General features: G+C 40.9%; 2 protein-coding genes across 3 annotated transcripts; both read right to left on the reverse strand.

Annotated features, from left to right (window-relative positions):
* Positions 1 to 292: 292 nt before the first annotated feature.
* Positions 293 to 6,724, reverse strand: LOC110489971 (PR domain zinc finger protein 13-like). The gene is made up of 4 exons (XM_021563013.2): positions 6,396 to 6,724; positions 4,787 to 4,918; positions 4,559 to 4,679; positions 293 to 2,514 (listed from the first exon to the last, which is right to left on the reverse strand). Exons 1-4 carry the CDS (start codon positions 6,567 to 6,569, stop codon positions 1,046 to 1,048), a joined length of 1,896 nt encoding a protein of 631 aa, XP_021418688.1. The 5' UTR covers positions 6,570 to 6,724; the 3' UTR covers positions 293 to 1,045.
* Positions 6,725 to 15,148: 8,424 nt separating this feature from the next.
* LOC110489980 (glial fibrillary acidic protein) lies at positions 15,149 to 22,108 on the reverse strand. 2 transcript variants are annotated; one of them, XM_021563035.2, is made up of 11 exons: positions 21,784 to 22,108; positions 19,000 to 19,159; positions 18,344 to 18,493; positions 17,986 to 18,105; positions 17,788 to 17,883; positions 17,155 to 17,289; positions 16,944 to 17,054; positions 16,655 to 16,765; positions 16,360 to 16,484; positions 15,669 to 16,208; positions 15,149 to 15,478 (listed from the first exon to the last, which is right to left on the reverse strand). In XM_021563035.2, the coding sequence occupies exons 1-11, from the start codon at positions 22,002 to 22,004 to the stop codon at positions 15,475 to 15,477; spliced, it is 1,773 nt and encodes a 590-aa protein (XP_021418710.2). In that variant the 5' UTR covers positions 22,005 to 22,108; the 3' UTR covers positions 15,149 to 15,474. The 2 variants fall into 2 exon arrangements, with proteins under 2 accessions (XP_021418710.2, XP_021418700.2); XM_021563025.2 differs by having other exon boundaries at positions 15,149 to 15,483.
* Between the last annotated feature and the right edge of the window lie 2,930 nt (positions 22,109 to 25,038).

Consider the following 25,038-nt stretch of genomic DNA (forward strand, 5'->3'; position numbering starts at 1 on the left):
AGGTTTACTGTAATACGCACAGCCAAGCGTTTCGCCTGGGTGCGATTGCGTCCTCAAAGGAATTCAGAGGTCACCCCATTTGAAAAACAAGAACAGGAAATATAGTGACTAACATCCTGATGATAACCCTGTCTACAATGTAGGCCTACAAGTGGAAATTATTCATTAGTGCACTAACAATGGCAGTTAAAAGTGAGGGTAATTGTGTTTGTGTGCATTAGTTAGCCTAATAAACAAGTAGGCTTTAGAGTAGACTATATATTTGAATCAAGCAAGTTACAAACAATTTCAAAGTTTTAAATTACATTTATTAAAAAGGAACAACTCAGTGAACAAGAGGGAAATATTGTCAATATACAATATCACTTATGAACAAACGTACAACACTTTTTCACTGAACAGTGAAATATCATATTCTTACATTTGTACATGATGCTTTTTAAATCAGATGTTATTTTCTACTATAAACAAGATCCTTAAATAATGGATTGGTACTAACTGCTATAAATATTTGCTGTCCTTCTCAACTTTGTCCTAAAACAATTAAATGCCCTCGCAAGAAAGTGCAACATTTAAGTTATTGTACTTCAAATGAATTAAAAAATAGCAGTAAGTGTGATATTCAGTGTTTAATAAACACTTGACCTACATGGCTTGATAATGAATTGTTCATAACTGTTTTAAAGTGCAGCCGACCTCTATTTGGGGAACATATTGGCTACCAATTAGCATATAAAAAAGAAATGCATTATCATCAGCTGTGATATTATACAATTCTGAAATCATACTGCCTATACTTTGTTCCATCTGAAACGAATAGACATTGTTGTAAAAGAAAAGGCTGTAATTTGAAACTTGTCTAGTCCTAATCTGATTTTTTAAATAAAAAACAATTACATTTTCAATAGCTTTAAAACATACATAAATAACTTTCGTTCCTTGGGAGAAACATAAATTACACGGAAATCTGTACAGGTAACCTGTAACCATTTCACAAAACATTGTGCCGTCTTTGCCATAGCCCCTATTTGTGTCAAAATCTCAATTAATCATCTATTTTACTGGATTCTTGGTCGCTCTGATCATCGGTGAAGCATACATCTACGTCGCTGTCATTGTCGCTCTTTTGCTCTTGATCCTCGAATATGCCCTCGGTTTTGTCCTCAGCTTTTTTTATTGTTTGTCCAGGGTGCCTTGATTTGACATGACGCTCCAAATCCCTCCGGCGCACCAGTACCTTGCCACAGAACTCGCACCTGTACGGGGTGTTCCCCTCCGCGTGCAGACGGATGTGCTTATTCAGGTTGCTGGGGTCACCGAAGGGCCGAAAACAAACTTTGCACTTCAGTGGTTTGTACCCTGTGTGAGTTCTCATGTGGATCTTGAGTCCGTATTTCCGAGAGTACAGTTTACCACAGTAAAGACATAAGTGTCCCTTTTTGGGCTTCCCTGAGCCTGTGTTAGCAGTGGGCATAGAGTCGAGCCTGACTCGGTTCTTTTCGACGGCTATTTCAGACAACTGTTGAGTGTGCATGGCTATCTCCCTGTCAATGTTGGTTATTGAACCCAGGTCTTGGTTGAGTGCAGGTGCGCCAAAGTAGGACATAGACTCCGGGTATTTTAGGAGATTGCTAAAATGGAATTTCAGTGGGTAGTAGGGTGAACTATAAAGCAGCTCGCCATTGTACACGGTGAATGGCATGAGGGGGATATTGCAATCTCCATTATATGGCTTGACGCCATCGAACTGAGGCAGAGAAAACCTCTCAATTTGGAATCCAGAGGACATCTGAGAGTAACGCGAGGGGGACAGTCCAGAGTGCATCCGGCTCTCCACGTGCTTGAAAGCCGATGTCTCATCGAAATTAGGTATTAACGGAAAACCCCTGATGGCGTTTGCGCACGGGACCACGGGAGATGTAGAATCTAATGGATGGACGCACTTGGAGGAATGGCTTCCGGTTAAAGGTTCATTCAAGGCTCGCGTCGATTTCATGTTCCCCATGAGTTTGCTGAAGCCTAGTCCATTATGCTTCCCATTAGTTTCCTCTCTGTAGACGTCAGCCGCGGGGACCTTGGATTGGCCCATTGGCTTGAATGCAGAGCGCACGCCTGGGTGGAACCCCATGTTGCTCAACATTGAAGACGTTGCGCCAAGGCCCATGAGATGTCCGTGGTTTCTGACTGAGGTAACGCTCATGTCAAGTGCTCTGTCCTGCTCCTCAGAGCTGGGTTTCTTTGCTACCCCCGCTTTGTTGAGGAAGGGTGAGGAAGACACGGTCCGTCTGACAGAGTCTGAGATGGAGGTGTTGTGGCCGTTCCTGGGCGAGGCCGAGGTGTTGGGAATGTCCCCGGATTTGGGTGACCTGCTGAAGCTGTCTGTGCTCCTGGCCTGCTCGCTGTTCACAAAGCCCCGCCCGTTGCTCAAAGCGCAGTGGAAATGGACGTGGGCCTTGAGTGTGTTGGGATATTTAAATATTCTCCAGCAGTACCAGCAAATGTAGCGTTCTTCACCTGTAGAGAAACAGAGAGACATGATGTTAATGTCGATGGGCCTCGATATTCGTTATTCTCCCCACTTCTGTCAATAAAGCACGTTCAATCTTGAACATTTGTGTTACTACACATTTCTATCTATTGCTTTGTGAGAGTAGAAGCCTATTATTGGGTGCTTTATGACTGATGTTCCATCTGCAGACGCTCCCAGTGGCCTATTAGAGTAACCTCAAACTGTACTGTTATTTTGTGCCACATGCAAATCTTTTCCGTTTCCTATTTAAATGTTTTGGATAAATCCATTGAGATGAATCTACACGTTTCCAATGGGATTCGGGTTTTGAATAGGCGGCAGAGTATATTAACCCTATCCACCTCATCAAAGTGAGCAATGACAGAAGTTGAACAATAGGAGGTCAATTATATAGATGTAATGATTTTGTAATCCTTATAGGGCTGTTGTTTATCATCGCCATCAAAAGAGCAAACGCCCCGTCCAATCTGTCGCTCCGAAACCAATACGTTGGATAGGGGGACTTTCTCTGTGCTCTTTCCCGTAGAAGTGACAGCAGCTGTTGCTTGAAATCGCGAATCGCCATAGACAATAAGGCTGGCCCATCTGTTAACGCAAAATAATAGGACGCGTATGTCAAGGAGCGCACGGTGTATTGGCCAGAGAGCAGCAGAAAGTGCTTCGCCACAAATCAGGGCAATATACATCCCACATAAAAGTTAGCATTCATTAGGCAACAATACCTTATGTAGCCAGCTAATTTACCGTAAAGTACCTTTTTTGAATTAATTTTCTTTTGAATACATGAATATTAATGAGGCGATGACATTTGTTAACCTCTGTCCCCCCATGAATTACTATCGTCTGCTTTGAAGTTGTTAAAACACGCCTATCCCTGTTTTTAAATTGCGGGTTTATTCCATGTGCCTGTCACTGTAATTAGTTTAACAGTCGAATATAATTTTGGTAGGCTATATCTTGAAAATGATTGTCAGGCCCTCCATTTATCATGCCTAATTTTTCTCAGACAGAGTAATTACACACACAAACATATTATAGATAGAACCAAATAGGGTTCATTATTGGCACCCCTAAAGGTTCTATATAGAATCCCTTAAGGGGTACCATAAATGCAACAACCATAGAACCCTTTTTCGTTCTATCCAGAAAAACCCCTTTTTTTTTCTCTAAGAGTGCAGTAATAGATCGGTATTGGTATTTGGTATTTTATTGGGATCCCAATTAGCTGTTGCACAAGCAGCAGCTACTCTAATATAGTCTAAGCATTATAATTGAATCTAAACACAGTTGTTGTATTTTCCTGAGTAGGCGGTATCCGTTAGGTGTAATCTGATAAAAACCGGATTATTTTGCTGGTGATCATATGATTAGGCTTTAATTTGACAAGCCTATAAAGCCATGGCATCGATGCCACTGTTTGAATATCCAGATAATCTTTTTTTTTTTTTTGGAGGGGGGGGGGGTTATTATTATTATTATTGTTATTTTCTGTTTATTACACTAGCACAACGACGCCTAATAGGTGGTGGTTAGGCCTATTGCTGGCTGTTTTACACATTTACATTTTATTATTGAATTGTTCAACATGAAATTCTGTCAAGCCTATTTAGTCAACAAGACCATTTAACTTGTAATGTAAATAAAACCATCAAATGACCCCGGAATCGAAATGAATGCTCTGGGGGTGCACATTTGTCGACCGTGAAAATATAGGACTTACAACCTTTCCACAGAAATTGATTTTTATAGCTGGACGCCAAGGTTTGGACAGTCACTTAACTGTGCAATGATGGAACTCACAAAATGTCAATGCCAGTAAGCAGCCTCGTCAGGCCTATACTGTAGCCTAATCCATTTATATTAAAACTTTTGTTTGGACAATACCACATAATGATATATGTGGATTTCGATCGTGCATAAGCGTGTTGAACCAGCCTGCAAACAAATATCCATGATCTATTTTTGGCTACTTTTCTCATCGTTTTGTATTACAGGTTATATTACAGAGTCATTCTACAGTTTTCTTACCTTTCTCGTCGTGTGTTGGAGTGGCAGTGGTAGGGATGTCGTACCACTGGGCCAGAGTGTTGGAGTACCACACACTCAGCTCCTCGCCGGCTGGGATCTCCGTCAGCACACGATAGAAAATCTAACGTAAAAGGGCAACGTTAAATACATGCAACTAACTGTTTCAGCTTGAGTTTTTAAAAAAAATGACTTGAGCTTTATGCATTTTAAATTAAACACAGTACTGACCTGCCCACCAGGTAGATCTGAGACAGCCTCCAAGTTCTGTTCTTGACTGTTTCTGGCTGCCCGGATACACCCAATCCAGTCTGGCACATGGCAACCTGATTCATCCACGATTTCCCCCCTCAGCAGCCGAATCTAGATCCACAACATGGATAGTTCAACGTTAGAAATTATGCTAATAAGGCCTAACATGCGTTTAAATCACAGCTCACTAAAAGTCCGGCAGCCGCAGCTTATAAAAGTTTATGAATAAATCATAAACAGAGTTGCATATTTGACATTGCGACGTCACGCTTGACTGCAATTGGAGCACTAAACAAACTTGGTGTTTCTTTTCGTATAGGCTTAGCACATGTACATATTCAAGGATTTCGTTTTAGAAATATTGGTTTATTAAATATTGAATTAATTGTTTGTAAATATGATTGTTATTATGCCCAATGGCTAAATGACAGGCTTACCTTGAGGTGTGCCAATGCGTTTAATGCGTCTTTATCCGCGATGTTAACCAGCGGTGATAATTTACCAGGGAGAATGACACATAATTGAGTTGATATGGGAAACGAATTTGAGAAGTGTCAAAGGGTTTCTAAACTGTTCAAGCAAATGAATGAATGAAGCGTGACATTTGACACGGAGATTGCACCTGATGCATCACATGAAGCCCAGGGCGATGCATTTAGCCGCATCAATCACAAACTACGACAGCAGGGTGTAGGCCTTTTCCTATCTTAAAATGCAGTTATAATGTAGGGTACTTATCTATTGGTTTGTTAAGGACCATAAATTCACCAATAAACAATTAGCCTGTATAAAACAATTATGTTAAATCAATGAAAAAACATTACATTAAAATAGAAATAGCAGCCATTTCTGATAGTTCCATATTGTATTAATAACGATATGTTGCAATAATGTTATTTTAGATGTTCAATACATTTCTATAGGCTATATTTTAGTATTTTTTATTAATGTTGTTATTTTATAACTCGAAGCTGTATTCTATGATGTAGCATCTTTCCATGGCCGGAGTGCATTAAAATTAAATTGGTCATTTGAATAACTTGCCTACTAGCCTGTGAAATTTAAAGTGGGCGAGGAAATGAAATCTCACATAGCACCCCAGGTCGCCCTATTAGGGCGGTTAAGTAAAGGCACAGAGTGACAAGTCGTCCCGCTAATATTACTCAATTATTTCCAACCTGACAGCACGAACCAATTAATAACCGAAGGCCCAATGAACTATGACAGGTCTGGTTCAAAAATGTTTTAAAAAAAAAGATCACTGTGTCCCCTTTACCTGCCCTGATAATTAAATGTAGGTCCTATATAAAGAAAATAATGTTTTCGAAATGCATCCATTATTCATATCAGTCTTATACATAAATAATAATATGAGTGTTAATATAGGCCTAAAGGTGATAATGATGATAATGGAATGATTTGTCATTAAAATAGGAGAATAACATTTTTTTCCCCGTTAGTTTGTAATTCAATTCCGAAGCCTGCAAAAATCATCCTACAAAAAGTAGAATTGTAAAAAAATGAATTTTTGCAGATAGAAATCATTAGGAATAAATCCTATTTCATGCCATAATAAAACTGTGCTTACCTTTTTCTTGGTTACCACCTCTTTGCGATCAGTAACGTATTTCCCTAGTTTGAAGATACCCTGCACCGGTCCTATCCGCAGGCCGGCCGGGATGCTGCAGTCTGCAAACACACTGATAGTGGGTGCCCGAGTTGCTTGCATGGCTGGCTCTGCGTTCAGTGGTTTGAGAACCATGAAGACCACGCAGTGACTGATTGAGACAAGAAGGAGTCAGAGAGATGAGGACAGGCCAATCTCCGCCCGCAAAGTGATGCGGTGGCGTATGTGATCCGGCTTTTCTAATGGAGCAGCAAGGTACCCCCTCGACACATTAACGCGCAAGGGCGAGCAGTATGCGCGCGGTGTGAGAGAGTTTGCCTCTTTCGGCAGCTGTGGGGAGAATACGGGCTGAGATGGTCACATGGAGACTTTCCCTCACCCTTGCACATAATGAATTGCTGCAAAACCGCCATCAGACAATGGGCCAGGCGACCTTCCCATCCCCAAAATCCAATTTGTCAAGGGCAAAGAAAAAAGAGTGCAGAATCAAAGGTCTGGAGCTACCATTAATCCTCAGCATGTGGCTTTGTACCCCAGACAGCTCCGATATTTTAACTGACAAATCCACTGTATAATTTCTCCATAAATTCTCCCCTTTTTATTGTTCCTTTACGAACCCGTTTTTGGAAATCAGTCACTACTTTAAATCTACTTGGCTGCGTTATTTTGGGTTTATATACTTCAAAGCACTTTATTATCTCCGTTTGGCTGCATTGTGTGTCCCTAGTTTAACAAAAGGAGCAGGAATGCTTGGAAGACTTGTTAACTTCTATTGACTCCCGGCGTGTGCCGGGTTGAGATCGGGCAGGTACCAGAACCACCAGAAAAATAGCAACAGCTTTCAAAATAACCACCATCTTATCATTTCACACTTGTGGGTTTTCTTGTCACGAATTCACTCCAGACGTTTTAATTTAGATGTGACATGGCACAACGTTTTAATTTAGATGTGACATGGCACAACACAGACTCATTCATAACTTTAACTTTAAGTGGCCACATTTTTGAGTTTGATCATTTAAATTTCATCCAATTATTTATTTCAAATAAATCTTATTTTAAGATGTTTTTTAAAGTTTTTTTTTCATCCTTTATTTTAGCAGGGATTTACGTTGAGACTGGTATCTCTTTTTCAAGTGAGCCCTGATATTTTAAGAGCATATTTTATATTTTACATTATTATATCATAATGTATATGTTTGTTATAAACTTCCATTTTCTTTTCTTTGTATTGATACATTCAAATATGAATCAATACATTAGGCAATAAACCATTTATTTATGCTGTGTTTTTCTTAGGCTACTATTTGTAGTAGATTTACTGGCTATTGGATGCTCAAATCCTCTGAATGAACTTTCATTGTTTTACGTGGGAAAATTTCACTAGTTCTACTTATAAGCTACAACAGGCATGCCTATATTATGAAATACTAGTATACTAGGCTGAGTATAGGCCTACTCAGTATTTTGTACAGTCTAAATTCCATCGAGGACATTTATAGGCCTATTATTGTTAGGCCTACTTAATATCACAAAGTCAAGTTATGTGATCTCAAAAAAAGTTAAATAAACCTCCAGTCGCTTTTTCACCGCAGGTTTTAAAACTGCGATTGATCCCTTGATCATCTGTCGTGGAAGTCTCAATAGAGGGCGAGATAGTGAGAACAATAACCTGTGGGCGATAAATTCAGGCCATGAACATGTCCTGCTAACCTCTGCCCTGCCGACTCTGGGATGACACTGCGCCATAATTGAGGGGGGTGGAGATGGGGTCTCTCTAGCCACGTAAAGGTATCCCACTGCTCCATTCTGTAAGGCTTCTCTTCTCCCAACTTCACGAGTCAACAAGCGTGAACGACACGCGAACAATTTCATCAATAGGCGTATGCAAAGTCCGGCTGTGCGAAGGGTTATTTATTAATGTTGCCATTTGTGACTGGTTCCCATCCACCAGGGAATAACGGGTCCGGCCTCCAAATCTCTCACACCAGTCGGGCCGATTCTCATTCGCATCCTGTGGCTCAACGTCGAAGTTCTCAAAGTGAAATTAATTATTCTCAGAGGGGGAACGGGAGACATTTCCTTTCTGTTTGCTAACCCTCGAAAAGTAAGGGTGAATCCCATTCCAATGCGCGCACTGAAGCACAGTGAACAGTCAAAGGCGAGGTGTCAGAAGTGAAAGCAGTGTTCGAAACAAATGAGATGGAAAATTAAATGAAATTAAATACCTTGACAGCCGGCATTGTCCTCCTCTTTTTAAACGACACATTAATTACATGGTCTCAGCTTTATTCGAGAACAGTATTGCGGAGTCAATCACAATATTTCACAAAACCTTACTCTCTTAACGAATTTCGCATCTCTTTAATGATTTCAAATAACAACCACTGAATAATTGGAACTTGAGCGGAGGAAGACGTTTTTATAGGAGTTGGCCTATTTCGATTTGCCCGGGACCTCCAGATTAGAGTGCCAGCACTTCAATTTTACAATCCCATGGTAATGTGGGGTTTTGATTTAACAGGTTGGCCCTTAATGAGCCATGAATGTAGAGGGACAACCAGTGTGTAAAGCAGCGCAGTTACGGGGACCAATGCCCCACCAGGGAACTCAATTCATGCTCCTTAACTACCCGAGAGTGCCAAGGGTTCAACACACATTCTTCTGGACCGGTTACAATACCATTTCAGTCCCACCTGACTCCCTGGAAAAATAAATAGACCATAAACTTAGTTCAGGCCTTTTCAAATAACCAAATCATTGTTCCATTTAAACTTAGCCTGGTAGGTAATTTTTTCCCATATATAATCATGTGTTGGGTAGAGGGGGTAGCATTGCATCTTATGCACAATGATTATTATATTTTCTTACTTAACCTTCATTTAGATTGTCTCTTTGATGCTTATTGCTTTAACTTTAGCATGTTCAGTGTGATGAAGTGCAAAGAGGAGACAAAGTTTCATACTTCATACCATCATCAGTGTCACATTATTGGCCCCATGTTCGGCTAACTGACATAATTACATTTTGTGAAATATCATGTAATTCTGGTACTTTTCCTCCACAATCACCTGACCTCAACCAAATTGAGATGGTTTGGAATGAGTTGGACCGCAGAGTGAAGGAAAAGCATCCAACAAGTGCTCAGCATATGTGGGAACTCCTTCACGACTGTTGGAAAAGCATTCCAGGCGAAGCTGGTTGAGAGAATGCCAAGAGTGTGCAAAGCTATCATCAAGGCAAAGGATGGCTACTTTGAATAATCTAAAATATATTTTGATTTGTTTAACACCTTTTTGGTTACTACATGATTCCATATGTGTTATTTTATAGTTTTGATGTCTTTACTATTCATTTGCAATGTAGAAGAAATAGTAAAAATAAAGAAAAACCCTTGAATGAGTAGTTGTGTCCAGACTTTTGACTGGTAATGTAATATATATATATATATATATATATATATATATATATATATATATATATATATATATATATATATATATATATATATATATATATATATATATATATATTTATTTATTTATTTGTAATGTTTAAACAGGACAAATCTGAGGGGGCACGTGCCCCTGTGGCCCCTATGGGAGGACACCACTGGCATGGACTATAGCCAGATCCACTGGGGGGAAACAAGTGCATTTTCATAAAGAGCATGCTTTAAAGAATGAGAGCAACGTATTTTCCTTTAATAATTTCACACTTCAGACATAGCCAATCCCTTTTAATGACAATATTACCATGATGATGTTTTTCACTTTTAGGAAATTCCACAGGCTTTATTTAAATGTCCATCTAAAACGTGGAAAATGTATGCTGCACAAAGGGTGGACAAGTTGCTTTGCAAATAGGTGATGCGGGACATACGGACTCGGATTTGAACCCAGACTAATATTCAAAATCGCATTAAAGAGTGGCGAAATAAGTGGCAACTGATTCGACGCTGTTCATGCGTGCTCTCATTTTAAAACGCTCCCTTTTTAGAGGAGGGCTGCTCCATTTCACCATTCAAAATCCTCCAATAAGTTTTCGCCGGGTTTTGAACCACATTTCCCTGACTTTAACTCACTTGTCTCGGTTGAGGAGACCCGGATAATGGGGTGTAAAGTTGTTTGAATTGAAAATTTGTTTCGGTGTACCTTATAAATTCATACCTTTTCTCACTCGACCGCCTCAGAATGAAACTGTCACTCTATTCGATTTTCTCTGCTGTTGAGCGCATTTAAGCACGAGCTCTATTTGTGAAGTTCATTCCTAGGCAAATGTATTCAGGGAGCGTTCGAGATGAATAGCGCGGCGTGTCAGCCGCCCCTAATTTGGATTAAGGCACTTAAAACAACCAAAAAGTGACAGAAATTCGCAGGTTTTTAAGAAGTCAAAAGCTTGTCCTTCCAGCGCACTCAGAGCTTTATGTTTAGGCAATAATTATGAAATATTATGGCATTTTTAAAATGTTTTGTGTGGAATAGCTTATGCACGTTTTTCGCAGGATGCATGATGTGTAATGTGTGTTTTAGCCTTCTTGCTTCTCGTATGCACTATATGTAAATCATTTGAATTAGACATCAAAGGTAGGACTAAAACACATTCATCAAAAAAAGTTGCACTCACTTGCTGCTGTCTGCTCATTTAAAAAAAGATCACCACAAATTATATTAGGAAAATAAAATGTTTCCATGTATATATTTTCAAGATTTTCTTATTGCGGAAATACTATTGATCTCAATGAAGGTATAGAGGAAGTGAAAATAATATCATATATTCTTGGAATTGTAAATCAACAAGGAACGTGCATTTCAGTAGCCTACATATATTATATGTTATTATTATATTCTCATAGGTCTAATTGTTAGTTTAGTTTGCATAGGCCTACATTTGATTGATTTGACTGACATTCATTTCTTAATTTATCGTACAGGACTATTAACAACCGTTTTAATGTTGTGTCTGTCAAGCTTATAGCCTAAATTAATTAATCAATAGAAAAATCTATGAAGTCAATTGTTAAGGCATCATTTGGGGAGAAATATGAGTATTTACACAAATATAAGTGGGATCTTTATTTTTCATTCACAATGAGGACGATCTTCCTTGCTCGAGTAACAACTACAAGTAACAACTGATAAACGTCAACATAGCTTACCTTTTCTCTATTAAATGCATTAGGCCTACATGGAATATTATATATTTCAGTTGAACATGCACGTGTCAATATAAGGGATGTAACAAGGCCTAATTTTAGGATACTCAAGTATTTTGTCTACTTCAGAGAAATTCGATAAATGTCAAAGTGCTTTTGCTTTTATTTGTCTATTTTTCAGACATTTTTCAAAGCCGGTCAAATTCGGGGGACTTTATTCCAATAGCATGATTTATAGGCCTATAACAAAGTTAGTGCAGGAACTTTGCATACGTATAAGCTACTTCAATTGACTAGATTTAGTCTACGTTTTCATTGCCGTTCTACACAATAACTGCTTGTTAGTGGACTAATATTTATTTTATGCTATTTATACTGAACAAAGCTATGAAAGCAACATGCAACAATGTAAAAGATTTCACTGAGTTACAGTTCATATAAGGATATCAGTCTATTTAAATAAATTCATTAGGCCTTAATCTATGGATTTCACATGAATGGGAAACCTTAAAAAAGGTAGGGGCATGGATCAGAAAACCAGTCAGTATCTGGTGTGCCCACCATTTGCCTCATGCAGTGCTACAAAGCTCCTTAGCATAGAGTTGATCAGATTGTTGATTATTGCCTGTGGAATGTTGTCAAATTCCTCTTCAATAGCTGTGCGAAGTTGCTACATATTGGCGGGCACTGGAACAGGTTGTCTTAAACGTCAATCCAGAGCATCTCAAACATGCTCAATGGGTGACCTGCCTGGTGAGTATGCAGGCCATGGAAGAACTGGGACATTTTCAGCTTCGAGGAATTGTGTTCAGATCCTTGCACCATGCGGCCGTGCATTATCATGGTGAAACATATGAGGTGATGGAGATGGATGAATGGCACGACATTGGGCTTCGGGATCTCGTCAGGGTATCTCTGTGCATTCAAATTGCCATCGATACAATGCAATTGTGTTCGTTGTCCGTAGTTCATGCCTGCCCATACCATATTCCCACCGCCTTTGACATCATCAAACGCTCTCCCACACGTCGCCATATTTATTTAAACATTTTTATTTTACCTTTATTTAACTAGGCAAGTCAGTTAAGAACACATTATTATTTTATACACGTGATCTGTGGTTGTGAGGCGGGTTGTATGTACTGCCAAATTCTCTAAAACGAAGTTGGCTTATGGTAGAGAAATGAACATTCAATTCTCTGGCAAAAACTCTGGTGGACATTCCTACAGTCAGCATTCCTACACTCCCTCAAATGTTGAGGCATCTGTGGCATCGTGCACATTTTAGAGTGGCCTTTTATTGTCCCCAGCACAAGGTGGACCTGTGTAATGATCAGCTTCTTGATATGCCACACCTATCAGGTGGATGGATTATCTTGGCAAACGAGAAATGCTCACTAACAGGGATGTAAACATATTTGTGCACAACATTTTTGAGAAATAAGCTTTTTGTGCATATGGAACATATTTTATTTCAGCTCATAAAACATGGGACCAACACTATACATGTTTAGTTTATATTTTTGTTTAATATATATTCTGCCTGTTTAATATGTTCGATTTTGAGCAGACGATGGAATGTGCTTGACAGAACCATGGCTAGCTCCGGTTTGTGCCTGCGCCACATCAACGCATCTTGACGCAGAGGTCACTCGCAGGCCTCTGGCTCCTTCTTATGTCTTAATTATATTGATAATACATTTCATCCCATCATTTTGATGAAGGCTATTGTTCGCTGTTTTTCTATTTCGCAAGTCGTCCTACAAGATCCGAGTCTCCTTTAGGTTGGATGCACATTAAGTAGCGAACAAAATAGAATCTAATGACATGAATCAAGGCCAATCAAAGTCGAGAGAACGTCTGTCTGGCTCTTCCTCATTAGAGCGCGGGATTGACAGTTCTAGGTTCAAATAATCTCCTGTTCGCTTCTACATAGAAACAACAAGAGAGTGAGAGTCCTGTATACTGGATATTAATTGCGCCTGTGTTTCGATGGGATGAGCTTGTGGAAATGTTGACCCAGGGACATAGGCGGCTATTGATTAATTCGATATATGCCTACATTATCTCGTGCATGATCCTGAATCATCCTGATAATTGCTGCATTAAAATTATTTGAGCTGGATTAGAACCTATAGCATACACATATCCTACATTCGTATTTTACAAATGCATTTGCATTTTACTGTAGACCCAGCAGGTTTTTCTTTGCGCTTGGCTACATATGAAGTAACATACCCCCAACTCTGAAATTGTATTTACAACAATATAAATACAATTAGACCCGCCCCTAAATGATCCAAAAATGCTACATATTTTCGTTCATGATTACAAGTCACTACATTCACAAACGGCGTAATAAAATACACATTGAGAGAACAAAGCTGAGTATCGACCTCAGCTACCACAGGCCTTGCTCTTCAGATAATTGGTATATTTTTATCTAATGTATATTTTTCTTTAGAGAAACAGAATGAGAGAGATGCATTGAGAGGTAAACACCATATATTATAGATTTTCTTCTATACCCATAGGCCTGAAAACCTTTTCACCTTCTCAAAAACCTTCAACATTTGAATTAGATTTCTCTTTTGTATTAAATACAAATTGACCTAAATTCATGGCAAAATACTCCTTATTATCCACAAACAGCAGCAAGTGTTTCTTTTCCTTCACTCCCACATTTATATTTTATAGGTTTTGAGGAATGGCAATGTCAAAACACTCCCTGCCTGTAGCCAAACCAGCAATGGGTCTCAGTTTATCTTGAACACAACTAGGTGAGTGAGGTCTCCCAGATCCACTGACGCTACAATTCAATTCAATAACACAAGAGCGCAGGTGCATTCGCATATATAACTAGAATCATGATACTATTCTGATATAGTACAACCGGTATTCTAATCTCAGTTGTGTTGTATTTGCGTGGATTGGTGTTGCATGACCTTTAGATGCTCCGATCTGCCTCATGTCCTCTGTGCTGTTGGTCCTCTCCATCATGGGACGTAGACTGTGTTTGGCATGTGCTGACGAGACCCAATCACTCCCGATCAGTGGTAGATAGAAAAGGTGTGGATATGGATGGAATGGGGACATGGGACGCCTGTGTGCCTTCGCTTCGCTGCAAGACCGAAGCTGTATGATGGCCCCTCGAGAGGATGTCAAGGGTGAAGGACCCCTCAGGTGACTCTCTTTCTTTACTCATTCCTCACGTTACCTCTCCTTCACTCTCTTTTTGCTCTATTGCACCCTACCTCTCCACACGCTCATACAACCTGTAGGCCTAGTGTGCAGCGCAAGGACCACCTCATATATTCAATGTGAGTGGGAGAACGAGTGTGAATTTGTGTAACATGGAATGTGTGTAATTTAACCTCTCCACGGTACCATATTGATTGTGGTTTTCATTGTGCCTTAGGGGATGTCACAAAAGCTTATATGGAAATGTGTTTCAGGGTAACATTTTCTATGATTCATCGTGCACAAAAACATTATGTAGCCTAATAACTAAACCAAACTAGACATAATGTAATGAATGAAACAGCAGACACAACAGGAATTGATTGCTGAGAGCTTTATTTGCTGCTTGTTGAGTAGCTGTGTAATGCACACAGAGGTTCTGAATATGTGGTTCAAAGGCACATCACAAGAGCCAAAAGGGTACTACTTGACTAGGTTGCAGGGTCATTCATGGTCTCATGTCTTGGTCAAAGGTCAGAGACCAGACATGAGCCGTCAGTGCAAAGCTCCAGGGGCGTGAGGGGTTAAGGGGTGAGAGAAGGTTACATGGTCATTCACGCCTATTCCTCGTCCGAGTCATCGGCAGCGCCAGAGATTATGTAGGTTTGCTCCGTTGTGTCGCTTTCCAGTGTCTCATCCTCTGATTTAACTGTTCTAAGGGAAGTTTAAAAAAATGAACTGGTTGAATAAGTTTCTTTACAAAGACACAATGTGAAGAAAATGTTTTCTACTGTGTTAAACTGTGTTAAACATTCTGACCTAACAATGTTCTGTCCTAACAATGGTCAATGATAAGCCTACATTACTCTCATTATTGTTTAAGTGCAGGTTACTTTTACCTGATGAGCACCGTCCTCCTCTCCGTCATCTCCACTGCCTGCTCCTCGTGGGAGTACTCCATGGAGGTGCCGTACCCATATTCACCTGCACCATTTCCCATGCCTCCTCCATTGCCTCCAGGACCCATGGCTCCAGCACCCATGCCTTTAGCACCATTGCCTATAGCACCAATTCCTCCACCATCCATGCCTCCACCCATTCCTCCAGCACCTGTGCTTCCAGCTCCTAGGCCTCTAGCACCCACGCCTCCAGCACCCACGCCTTTGGCTCCAATTCCTCCAGCTCCCATTCCTCCACCACCCATGATTCCAGCTCCAACCCTGCCTCCAGGGCCATGGCCTCCTGCACCCATGCCTCCTGCACCCATCCCTCCACCTAAGCCTCCAGCTCCACCCATTCCTCCACCACTGCCTCCAGGTCCAATGCCTCTAGCCATGCCCACACTCATCCCAGCGCTCATGGAGCCTGAGCTGCTACTCATTATGGACATGGTCCCAACCATGGTTGTGAGTCGCAAGTTCTCACCCTCAATCAGCTTCCTATGAAAACAGAGAAAAGCCGTATCAATGGATCAGAATCAAGAATATGACATTACCACAAATTCACTCTTCTAAAGGTTATTTACATGCTCAATATGATCCTATCTAAATCCATTGCACTAAACCTGGCACCACCTGAGTGGTACCTCACCTGTAAGTTGTGATCTCAATCTCCAGAGCCATCTTCATGTTCAGAAGGTCCTGGTATTCACGCAGGTGCAGAGCGATTTTCGACTTGGTGGATTTCAGCTCCTCCTTCAGGGCCTCAATTCTTGCCTGTGACGTCAAAACAGCCAGCTTGAGTTTGCACCTTAGTAGGCTACAGATGAAAGGTTCAACACCAACCATACATATGCAGCCTACTAGGATTTGAACTGTGTACAATCAATTCAGATATATTTAATGGTTGAGTTCTGTAGTAAACCGGACTGATCGAACATGCTCACCTGAAGATCCTCCAGCTCTCTCTTGTACTTTTCCTGTGCTTCACGAACTTGTGCCTCCAGAGCCTCATTCTTGGTCTTCAGAGCTTCCAGGCCACGCTCTTTGTTTAGGATCTTCAAAAGGTTAGGAAAAATACAATAAAAAATGCATTTTTCATTCACATTTTGATTGAGGAAAAATTTCCATTGCCATAGGCTACAACTCTTATTTAGATTTAGCCTCAGTAATAATAGTTCATGTGTCACATTTTACAACCATGTAGGAATATCTTCATCAAATAGCCTAACTTACATCCTTCTTGGCGCCAGAAACTTCTTCCCTGACACTTCGAACCATATCCACATGTTTTGTCGTCTTGTTGTTCAGGTCTTCAAATTTACTTTTATACCAGGAATCCATTTCCTAGAACATTTAGGGGCCATGAAACACATATTCTGGGGTCACACCTTGAAATGAATGACTGCTGTATGTATACCGTCCAGTTAATTATAAATAGGCCTACCTGTAGATTTTTTGCCGCAATTTCGTCATACTGAGCTTGGATTTGTTTGAGAGCGCCTGAGAGGTCGGGGAGGTCATAAGCGCTCTGGGCTGAGGAATGGGCAGCATATATCATTTTCAGTAGCTCTTCAATTTCCTGAGAAAGAAAAAAGGTTCAATTAAGTCCAGTGTAATACTATTTTGGGGTTTATATGGTCCCACCACCAGTGTTGTGTGGAGTTAAAACGACACTAATTGGAGTAAATATCCAACTCTCATAGTTGCTTAAATTGAATTCCACATATTGAAAAACACATACTGAAACAATATAAAAAAAATCTACCTGCAACAGAGCATGCTGGGAAATATGACAGCGGCCCCTCCCACATATGTGGATAACTCCATAGATTTAACTGCATGTCTCTGGTTACTCTTAATGGAGTTAAAAGTACTCCATCCCAATGAACTCCAGTTATCAACACAGGAAGAATATCACTCTCTTGAGGGTTAAGATAACTCCTAAGAGTGAATTTAACCCACATTTTTTTAAACACTGATTACAACTATCCTTGAGTTACTGTTTAGCATTTCGTCCATTAGCTAGAGTTTGTACAGGTTGGTCCAAATCAATCAGTGCACGCTATACGGGACCTACCGCTTTGTGCACCCTCTGAAGGAATTCAATCTCCACCTCCAACTGCTCGAGCTGTTTCTCCAGGGCGATGCGCTGAGAGGTGGCTCGGTCCACATCCTGAATACCACATAGCGGCACACAATGGCGTCAATGGCACTTAATGTAATGTTTATTAGGCAATTTTGGCTAAGATTATACAGTGATTAAACAACCTCTCACCGGACGGAATGCTTCTATCTCCATCTCGACCCGCCTTCTCAGCTCAACTGCCTCCTCGTATTTGACTTTGGTTATCTCCAGTTGACCTGCCATGGCCTCTTTACCGGCTAAAGCTTGGTCCTGTAAACCAAAACACAGATGAACCTTTATTGGGGTATAAAGGTAACAAGCCGATAATAAATGATAGGCTGTGTCAGCTGTGTCACCATATTGGACACATTCTAATTGTCGCTCTCTTCCATTCTTTCTCCCTCTCCTCCTGTGTGTGTGTGTGTGTGTGTGTGATTTCTGTTTTCTGCAAGGTAAACAAGAAAAACAGGGATAGTGATGACGTGTGGATTAAGCCATTCTGTCTCACCCGCTGCCTTCTCATCTGATCTGCAATCCTCTTCAGATCTCTCAGCTGATCTTCATAGAGTTTGCGCAGGCCCGACGGCTTCACGAACCGGTTCTGGATGCCGTCAATCTCCATCTCCAACAGCTTGTTCTGCTGCTCCAGGGACCGAACCTTTTTTAAGAGAATGACAATGGCAGGGTATGAATTATCATCAAGTTCGCCAGGGCCCCCCACTTGAATATGCTCGCTGCCCAAATAAGTGGGAATAATGAGCGCCTCCGTCTCCACAGCCAGAAGGCGCGTTTCTCCACTGCAGGCCTGTATGGCACACTCAAGCAAGCGTAGTCTAATCAGACAAATTCCATCAAATAAACATTGTTCCCCTACGTTAAGGGCGGCAGAATATCGCACAGATGTTAAAGAATATTGGCAGTGGCACTGAGGCAATGTATCCGGCCAGAATCTACACACAATAGCACATGCATGTGTGAAGAACAGATATGTGTAGGCTATAGCTTACTAGAAAGTGGGCTCTCTCTAATTAGAAAAGGCACTAAACAACAAGTTCATCCCCATATGTTGCGTGAAGTAGTCTGTGCATGCACACCTATCCAATAAGCTGTTTGTGTGCACTAGCCTTGGCGCCTTGTGTGTGAGCAAGCCTGGTGAGTGCTTACCTTCTCAATGTAAACAGCAAGTCTGTCGTTCAATACGACCATCTCCTGCCGTTCACCACTGCGCGTGCTGAGGAATTCTTTGTTCTCGGCAGCAGATGCGTCCAGGTCCACCGGGGCCCCGTTGCCATAGCCCACACATGCCATGGTTCCCACATTCCCGCTAAAATGACAGACAGTTCAACACTCACCGCTTGACCTGGAGATAACTGACGTCACTTTGTTATTCTGTGAACATCAAGGCATAACGTAAACATTCAACGTTTTAAAGGTTATTGTCACTTGCACGTCATATCACAGCCACATGGTTGATCGATGGCCTGTCAAATAATATTTTATTAATTTCCAGGTGCCATATTTGTTCCTACTCTGATGTCAGATGCAAAAAAAATGTTTTGGCTGCGCTGAAGAAGTCTATATCCGTCCGCTAACACAGGACTAGTAAAGGCCAGTACGTACTTCTGTGATAAAAAAAGAAAATACTAAATGTATTTGTATTTGAGTGTTTAATAGCATTTATAACTTGAGTCTGATAATTATCTAACAATCTGATAGCCTAATACTTGCTTGATATAAAGTATGGTTTGCAGTTTCTTGAAATACTTTGCAAATGCAACCTACTTCTACGTGAAAATTGAAATGGTCCATTCATTCATTTTACTAGTCACGCTTATCCAGAGAAACTTACTGTAGTGAGTGCATACCTAGTGCATACCTATTCATACTTTTTTTTGTACTGGTCCCCCGTGGAAATCAAAACCACAACCCTAGCATTGCAAGAACATGCTGTACCAACTGAGCCACATCATCACAAACCACTTGATGTCTCAGTGTACTCAATTACTGTATTGTGCATTGTTTTCCTTCATGGTGATGGAAAGTCTACATGTACAAACCTTGATGACCAGCCAATGCAGTAATGTACATTGACATTAACTGGTTCGTAAGGATGCTAATTTAATACTTCTCAAAAAGTGGTTGTTTTCCATGTTATTTGATCAAGAAAAATATTTAATTTGATGTGGATGTTTTGTGTCTTTGCCCATAACTTTTCACCTTTTGATGTAAATGTTTGAGGACAGGGTTTTGTTCTTTATTGATTCAATTGGAATGACAATCACAGAGAAAGGGAGAGGGCAGCAACTCTTACAATTCCAACTGTTGAATCCTTCAAAATACTGTTCTTAATTATATGACACTCTTTTAAAAATATTTTTTATACAAAGCATCATTTATATATATTTTTTTTAAATTCAGACTTTTCAGCACCCATAAATCCCGCAGCTATGGCCCACTGCTGTTACAAATTAAAATAATACATTTTAATAAAACAAAAACATTCTCATGGATATGAGCTATTTGCTATTTTGCGGTTTTTGAAATGTATTGAATTTAGTCTCTTACAATGTTTAGGCCTACCTACTTGTGTATTTATTGATACCTAAAACCTACAATTCACAATAATATAAAGAGTTGTAAATGGTTTAGATGCTAGGCCTGTAGGCTAAGCTTTATGTAGAAAATTGACATAGGCCTTACTTTTTTGACAACTAATAGTTTCTCTATTAGTTTTAATCAATTGATGCCTTTGAATTGCATCAAAATATACCTTTAGAAATAGGCTAAAGCTGCACAATAAGAAACAATTAAAACTGTGGTTTGTGTAAAAGAGGGGGAGGTGGTGGATTATACATTGTCTATGGTTCCACTATCTATAGCCTCAGAAGAGCAGTAAGGGCAGGGGAGGTACATACACTGTTGACAGCAACATATCATCTATCTTGTACTGTAATAATTGCATGTATTTTGATGGTAATGTAACACAAGTAGTTTTCTGTAAATTCACAAATAGAATACTTGTGGTGTATCAGCAGTGTGTAATCTCACATTATCTATTTAAGATGTTACCTATGTTTTATCAACTGTATCTATATAACCTCCATTACCCACTACTATGCCAAACCGAACCATACTGTGCCGTACTGGGCTTGAACATTTGAGTATAGCCGCAGATGGAACAATGAACCGGATATTTCACTGGATGTATAAATGTGTAGCATCCAGTTAGCGTTTCCACTCACTACCAAATATGGTGATGAAAGGGAAAGGGGAATACCTAGTCAGTTGTCCGCATTTAACCCAACCCCATTGAATCAGAGAGGTGCGGGGGGGGGGGCTGCCTTAATCGACATCTACGGCGCCCAGAGAACAGTGGGTTAACTGCCTTGCTCAGGGGCAGAACGACAGATTTTTACCTTGTCAGCTCGAGGATTCGATCCAGCAACCTTTCTGTTACTGGCCCAACACTCTAACCACTAGGCTACCTGGGAGAAGATGGAGAGATGGATTTGGGCAGACATTCCGCACATTTTCTCCTTGATGAAACATTTGATCTTAATACAGTTTTCTGTTTCCAAAACTAGAATCTGTAACAAACAGAGTGGACCACGTTTGGTAGACTTTATTTTTTGCCAAAGTTTCTAAAAAATGGCATTGTTTAGAAGGGGTGCAAGGGCCAATTTAGTTATTACACATAGGGACTTCAGAGAGTAGGCGTTCCCCAACTGAAATAAATGCTCAAATGCACCAGTAGGATCTCGCTAGCTCATGCTTGTTCTGTCCACTATAATAAATTTGCTCCCGTTGGAAACGGCAGGCGGTGGTCTATCTTGGGTTAGTTATAAAGATCTTTGGTATAGCCCTGCTCAGCTCAGTACAGCTCAGCTTGGCTTAGTTGTGTGAAAAGGCTGTTAGTACTAGGTGTACAGGGTGGAGTGAGCGTCTTACCCAGCCATGCGGGCGTTACGTGAGGTGGAGACGGTCCTTCTGCCCATGGTCTGGGCCTGCATTCTGCTGGCTCCGGCACTGGGCGAGTAGTTGGCTGACTTGTGGCGGTTAACTCTCAGGGTTGGGGATGGGCTGGACACCCTAACCTGGTAGGAGGATGAGCTGCTGATGTCCTCAAAGTGGCGTCGGTAGGACGAAATCCTCTCAGGGCTGTGACTCATGTTGGCGGCTGCTCGGGTTTGCCTATGTATGGGTTCTCTGGAGGTGGTCAGTCTTCACCTATGGGACCTCTGCTGCTTTTGTTGTACACTAGCTCCATCGCCAAGGCCTTTTATACTCCACACGGCCTGGCTTAGCCCAACCCAAAAACATGGCCTGGCCCAACCCAACTCATGAGCCAAGAACTCTGGAATCTCTAACCTCAGCACTACACTGGGCCAGACCTGCCACGACATTCAGACATCTGCCAGCAACCTGAGAGGATCTGAATAGGGGCTATGGAACAGAAAGGTAGATAGAACAGAGGCAGCACTAGCAGGGCCCATTAGGCACGCGCAGCAGCAGTCACTGATGTAATCTGCTCTGATGTGGCAGGGGGCTTTAATTGCACGCAGAGCACAGGGGGTGACCCGATGAGGTCAGGCTGGCTTCAGAGGGACAAGGGGCTGCCTGAGATTTGACATAAATTAGTACTTACTACTCTGGTCTGTTTTTTACATTAAATAAAGGATATGCAGAATTATTTTTTGAATTAACTGCTTGAGAGAGAACCAGGGAAAATGAAGAAGCAGGGGGGTTTATCTGAAGTTCACGCTTGATGTGGCAGAAGGATGTGAATGGAATAAACGGTAGTCTGGTCTGGCCAGGGAGTAGCTCCTACTACAACACCTATAAGGCCACTCAGCCGGTCAGGCAGGGCGTCAGCAAATAGACATGGTCCTGAAAAGATACTGCCTTCCTTGACCCTAAACCCTTATTGGCCACTAACAAACCAAACTCCCCAAACACATTCACAAGCATAGACAGCAAGTACATACATTTGAAGTCGGAAGTTTACATACACCTTAGCCAAATACATTTAAGTTTTTCACAATTTCTGACATTTAATTGAGTAAAAATTCAGTCTTAGGTCAGTTAGGATCACCACTTTATCTTAAGAATGTGAAATGTCAGAATAATAGTAGAGAGAATTATTTATTTCAGCTTTTATTTCTTTCATCACATTCCCAGTGGGTCAGACGTATACATACATACTTGGTAGCATTGCCTTTAAATTGGGTCAAACATTTCGTGGAGCCTTCCACAAGCTTCCCACAATAAGTTGGGTGAAATTTGGCCCATTCCTCCTGACAGAGCTGGTGTAGCTGAGTCAGGTTTGTAGGCCTCCTTCTGCCCACAAATTGTCTATAAGATTGAGGTCAGGGCTTTGAGATGGCCACTCCAATACCTTGACTTTGTTGTCCTTAAGCCATTTTGCCACAACTTTGGAAGTAGGGTTGGGGTCATTGTCCATTTAGAAGACCCATTTGCGACCAAGCTTTAACTTCCTGACTGATGTCTTGAGATGTTGCTTCAATATATCCACATACTTGTCTGTCCTCATGATGCCATCTATTTTGTGAAGTGCACCAGTCCCTCCTTCAGCAAAGCACCCCCACAACATGTTGCCACCCTCGTGCTTCACGGTAGGGATGGTGTTCCTCGGCTTTACAAGCCTCCCCCTTTTTCCTCCAAACATAACGATGGTAATTTTGGCCAAACAGTTCTATTTTTTTTTCATCAGACCAGAGGACATTTCTTCAAAAAGTACGGTCTTTGTCCCCATGTGCAGTTGCAAACCGTAGTCTGGCTTTTTTATGGCGGTTTTGGAGCAGTGGCTTCTTCCTTGCTGAGCAGCCTTTCAGGTTATGTCGATATAGGACTCGTTTCACTGTGGATATAGATACATTTGTACCTGTTTCCTCCAGCATCTTCACAAGGTCATTTTCTGTTGTTCTGTGATTGATTTGCACTTTTTGCACCAAAGTACATTCATCTCTAGGAGACAGAACGCATCTCCTTCCTGAGCAGTATGACAGCTGCGTGGTCCCATGGTGTTTATACTTGCGTACTATTGTTTGTACAGATGAACGTGGTACCTTCAGGCGTTTGTAAATTGCTCCCAAGGATGAACCAGACTTGTGGAGGTCTACAATCTTTTTTCTGAGGTCTTGGCTGATTTCTTTGGATTTTTCCATGATGTCAAGCCAAGAGGCACTGAGTTTGAAGGTAGGCCTTGAAATACATCCACAGGTACACCTCCAATTGACTCAAATGATGTCAATTAGCCTATCAGAAGCTTCTAAAGCCATGACATCATTTTCTGTAATTTTCCAAGCTGTTTAAAGGCACAGTCAACTTCGTGTATGTAAACTTCTGACGCAGTGGAATTGTGATACAGTGAATTATAAGTGAAATAATATGTCTGTAAACAATTGTTGGAAAAATTACTTGTGTCATGCACAAAGTAGATGTCCTAACCGACTTGCCAAAACTGTAGTTTGTTAACAAGAAATTTGTGGAGTGGTTGAAAAACGAGTTTTCATGGCTCCAACCTAAGTGTATGTAAACTTCCGACTTCAACTGTACATACAGCATCAATATATGTGTTCCCTATTACAACCTATGCACCACTGAAGTCAGGCTTCTCGAATGAGCTACACTTGGCCAGCACTGTATACAGAAGATAGCAAACCTTCTGCTGGCCTGCGTACTATACTCAGGATTTCATGGTTCCCACTCATTATTTTCTTGAGCCACTGCCAAAGTCATAAAACTGTCAAAGATGGTGACACTTTATTTTACAGTGATATTTCTACAATAATTATTGTACATACAGTGTAGGTAATGAGTTCTCAATGTTATACTGTACGTATAGCAGTAAAACGATTCACAATAAAGGGACCATCTCACAGCTGTTTACAAAAACAGTGGCGTAGTGTAGGCTTTGTTGTTGTTTGAACTGCAGATTGCCCCTTTAAGTACAGCAAAACAATGGCTACTGATTGACACGAATAATCACATATTAAAGTGTTACCTCAAATACAGTACATTGGACTCCTGTCCTATAGGCCTTATGCCTGATCTGACAAACTGCAACATTGTAACATTGTAACACTTTTACGAGAGATTCACAGAGTTTTTGTTGGTAAGATTCTTTCCATTTAACTCAGAGCTTGCAGGCGTGTGGGATGTGGAGGAGTCTGCTCTGCATAT

The sequence above is a fragment of the Oncorhynchus mykiss genome, chromosome 2 (genome assembly GCF_013265735.2).
Source record: "Oncorhynchus mykiss isolate Arlee chromosome 2, USDA_OmykA_1.1, whole genome shotgun sequence".
Lineage (NCBI taxonomy): Eukaryota > Metazoa > Chordata > Actinopteri > Salmoniformes > Salmonidae > Oncorhynchus > Oncorhynchus mykiss.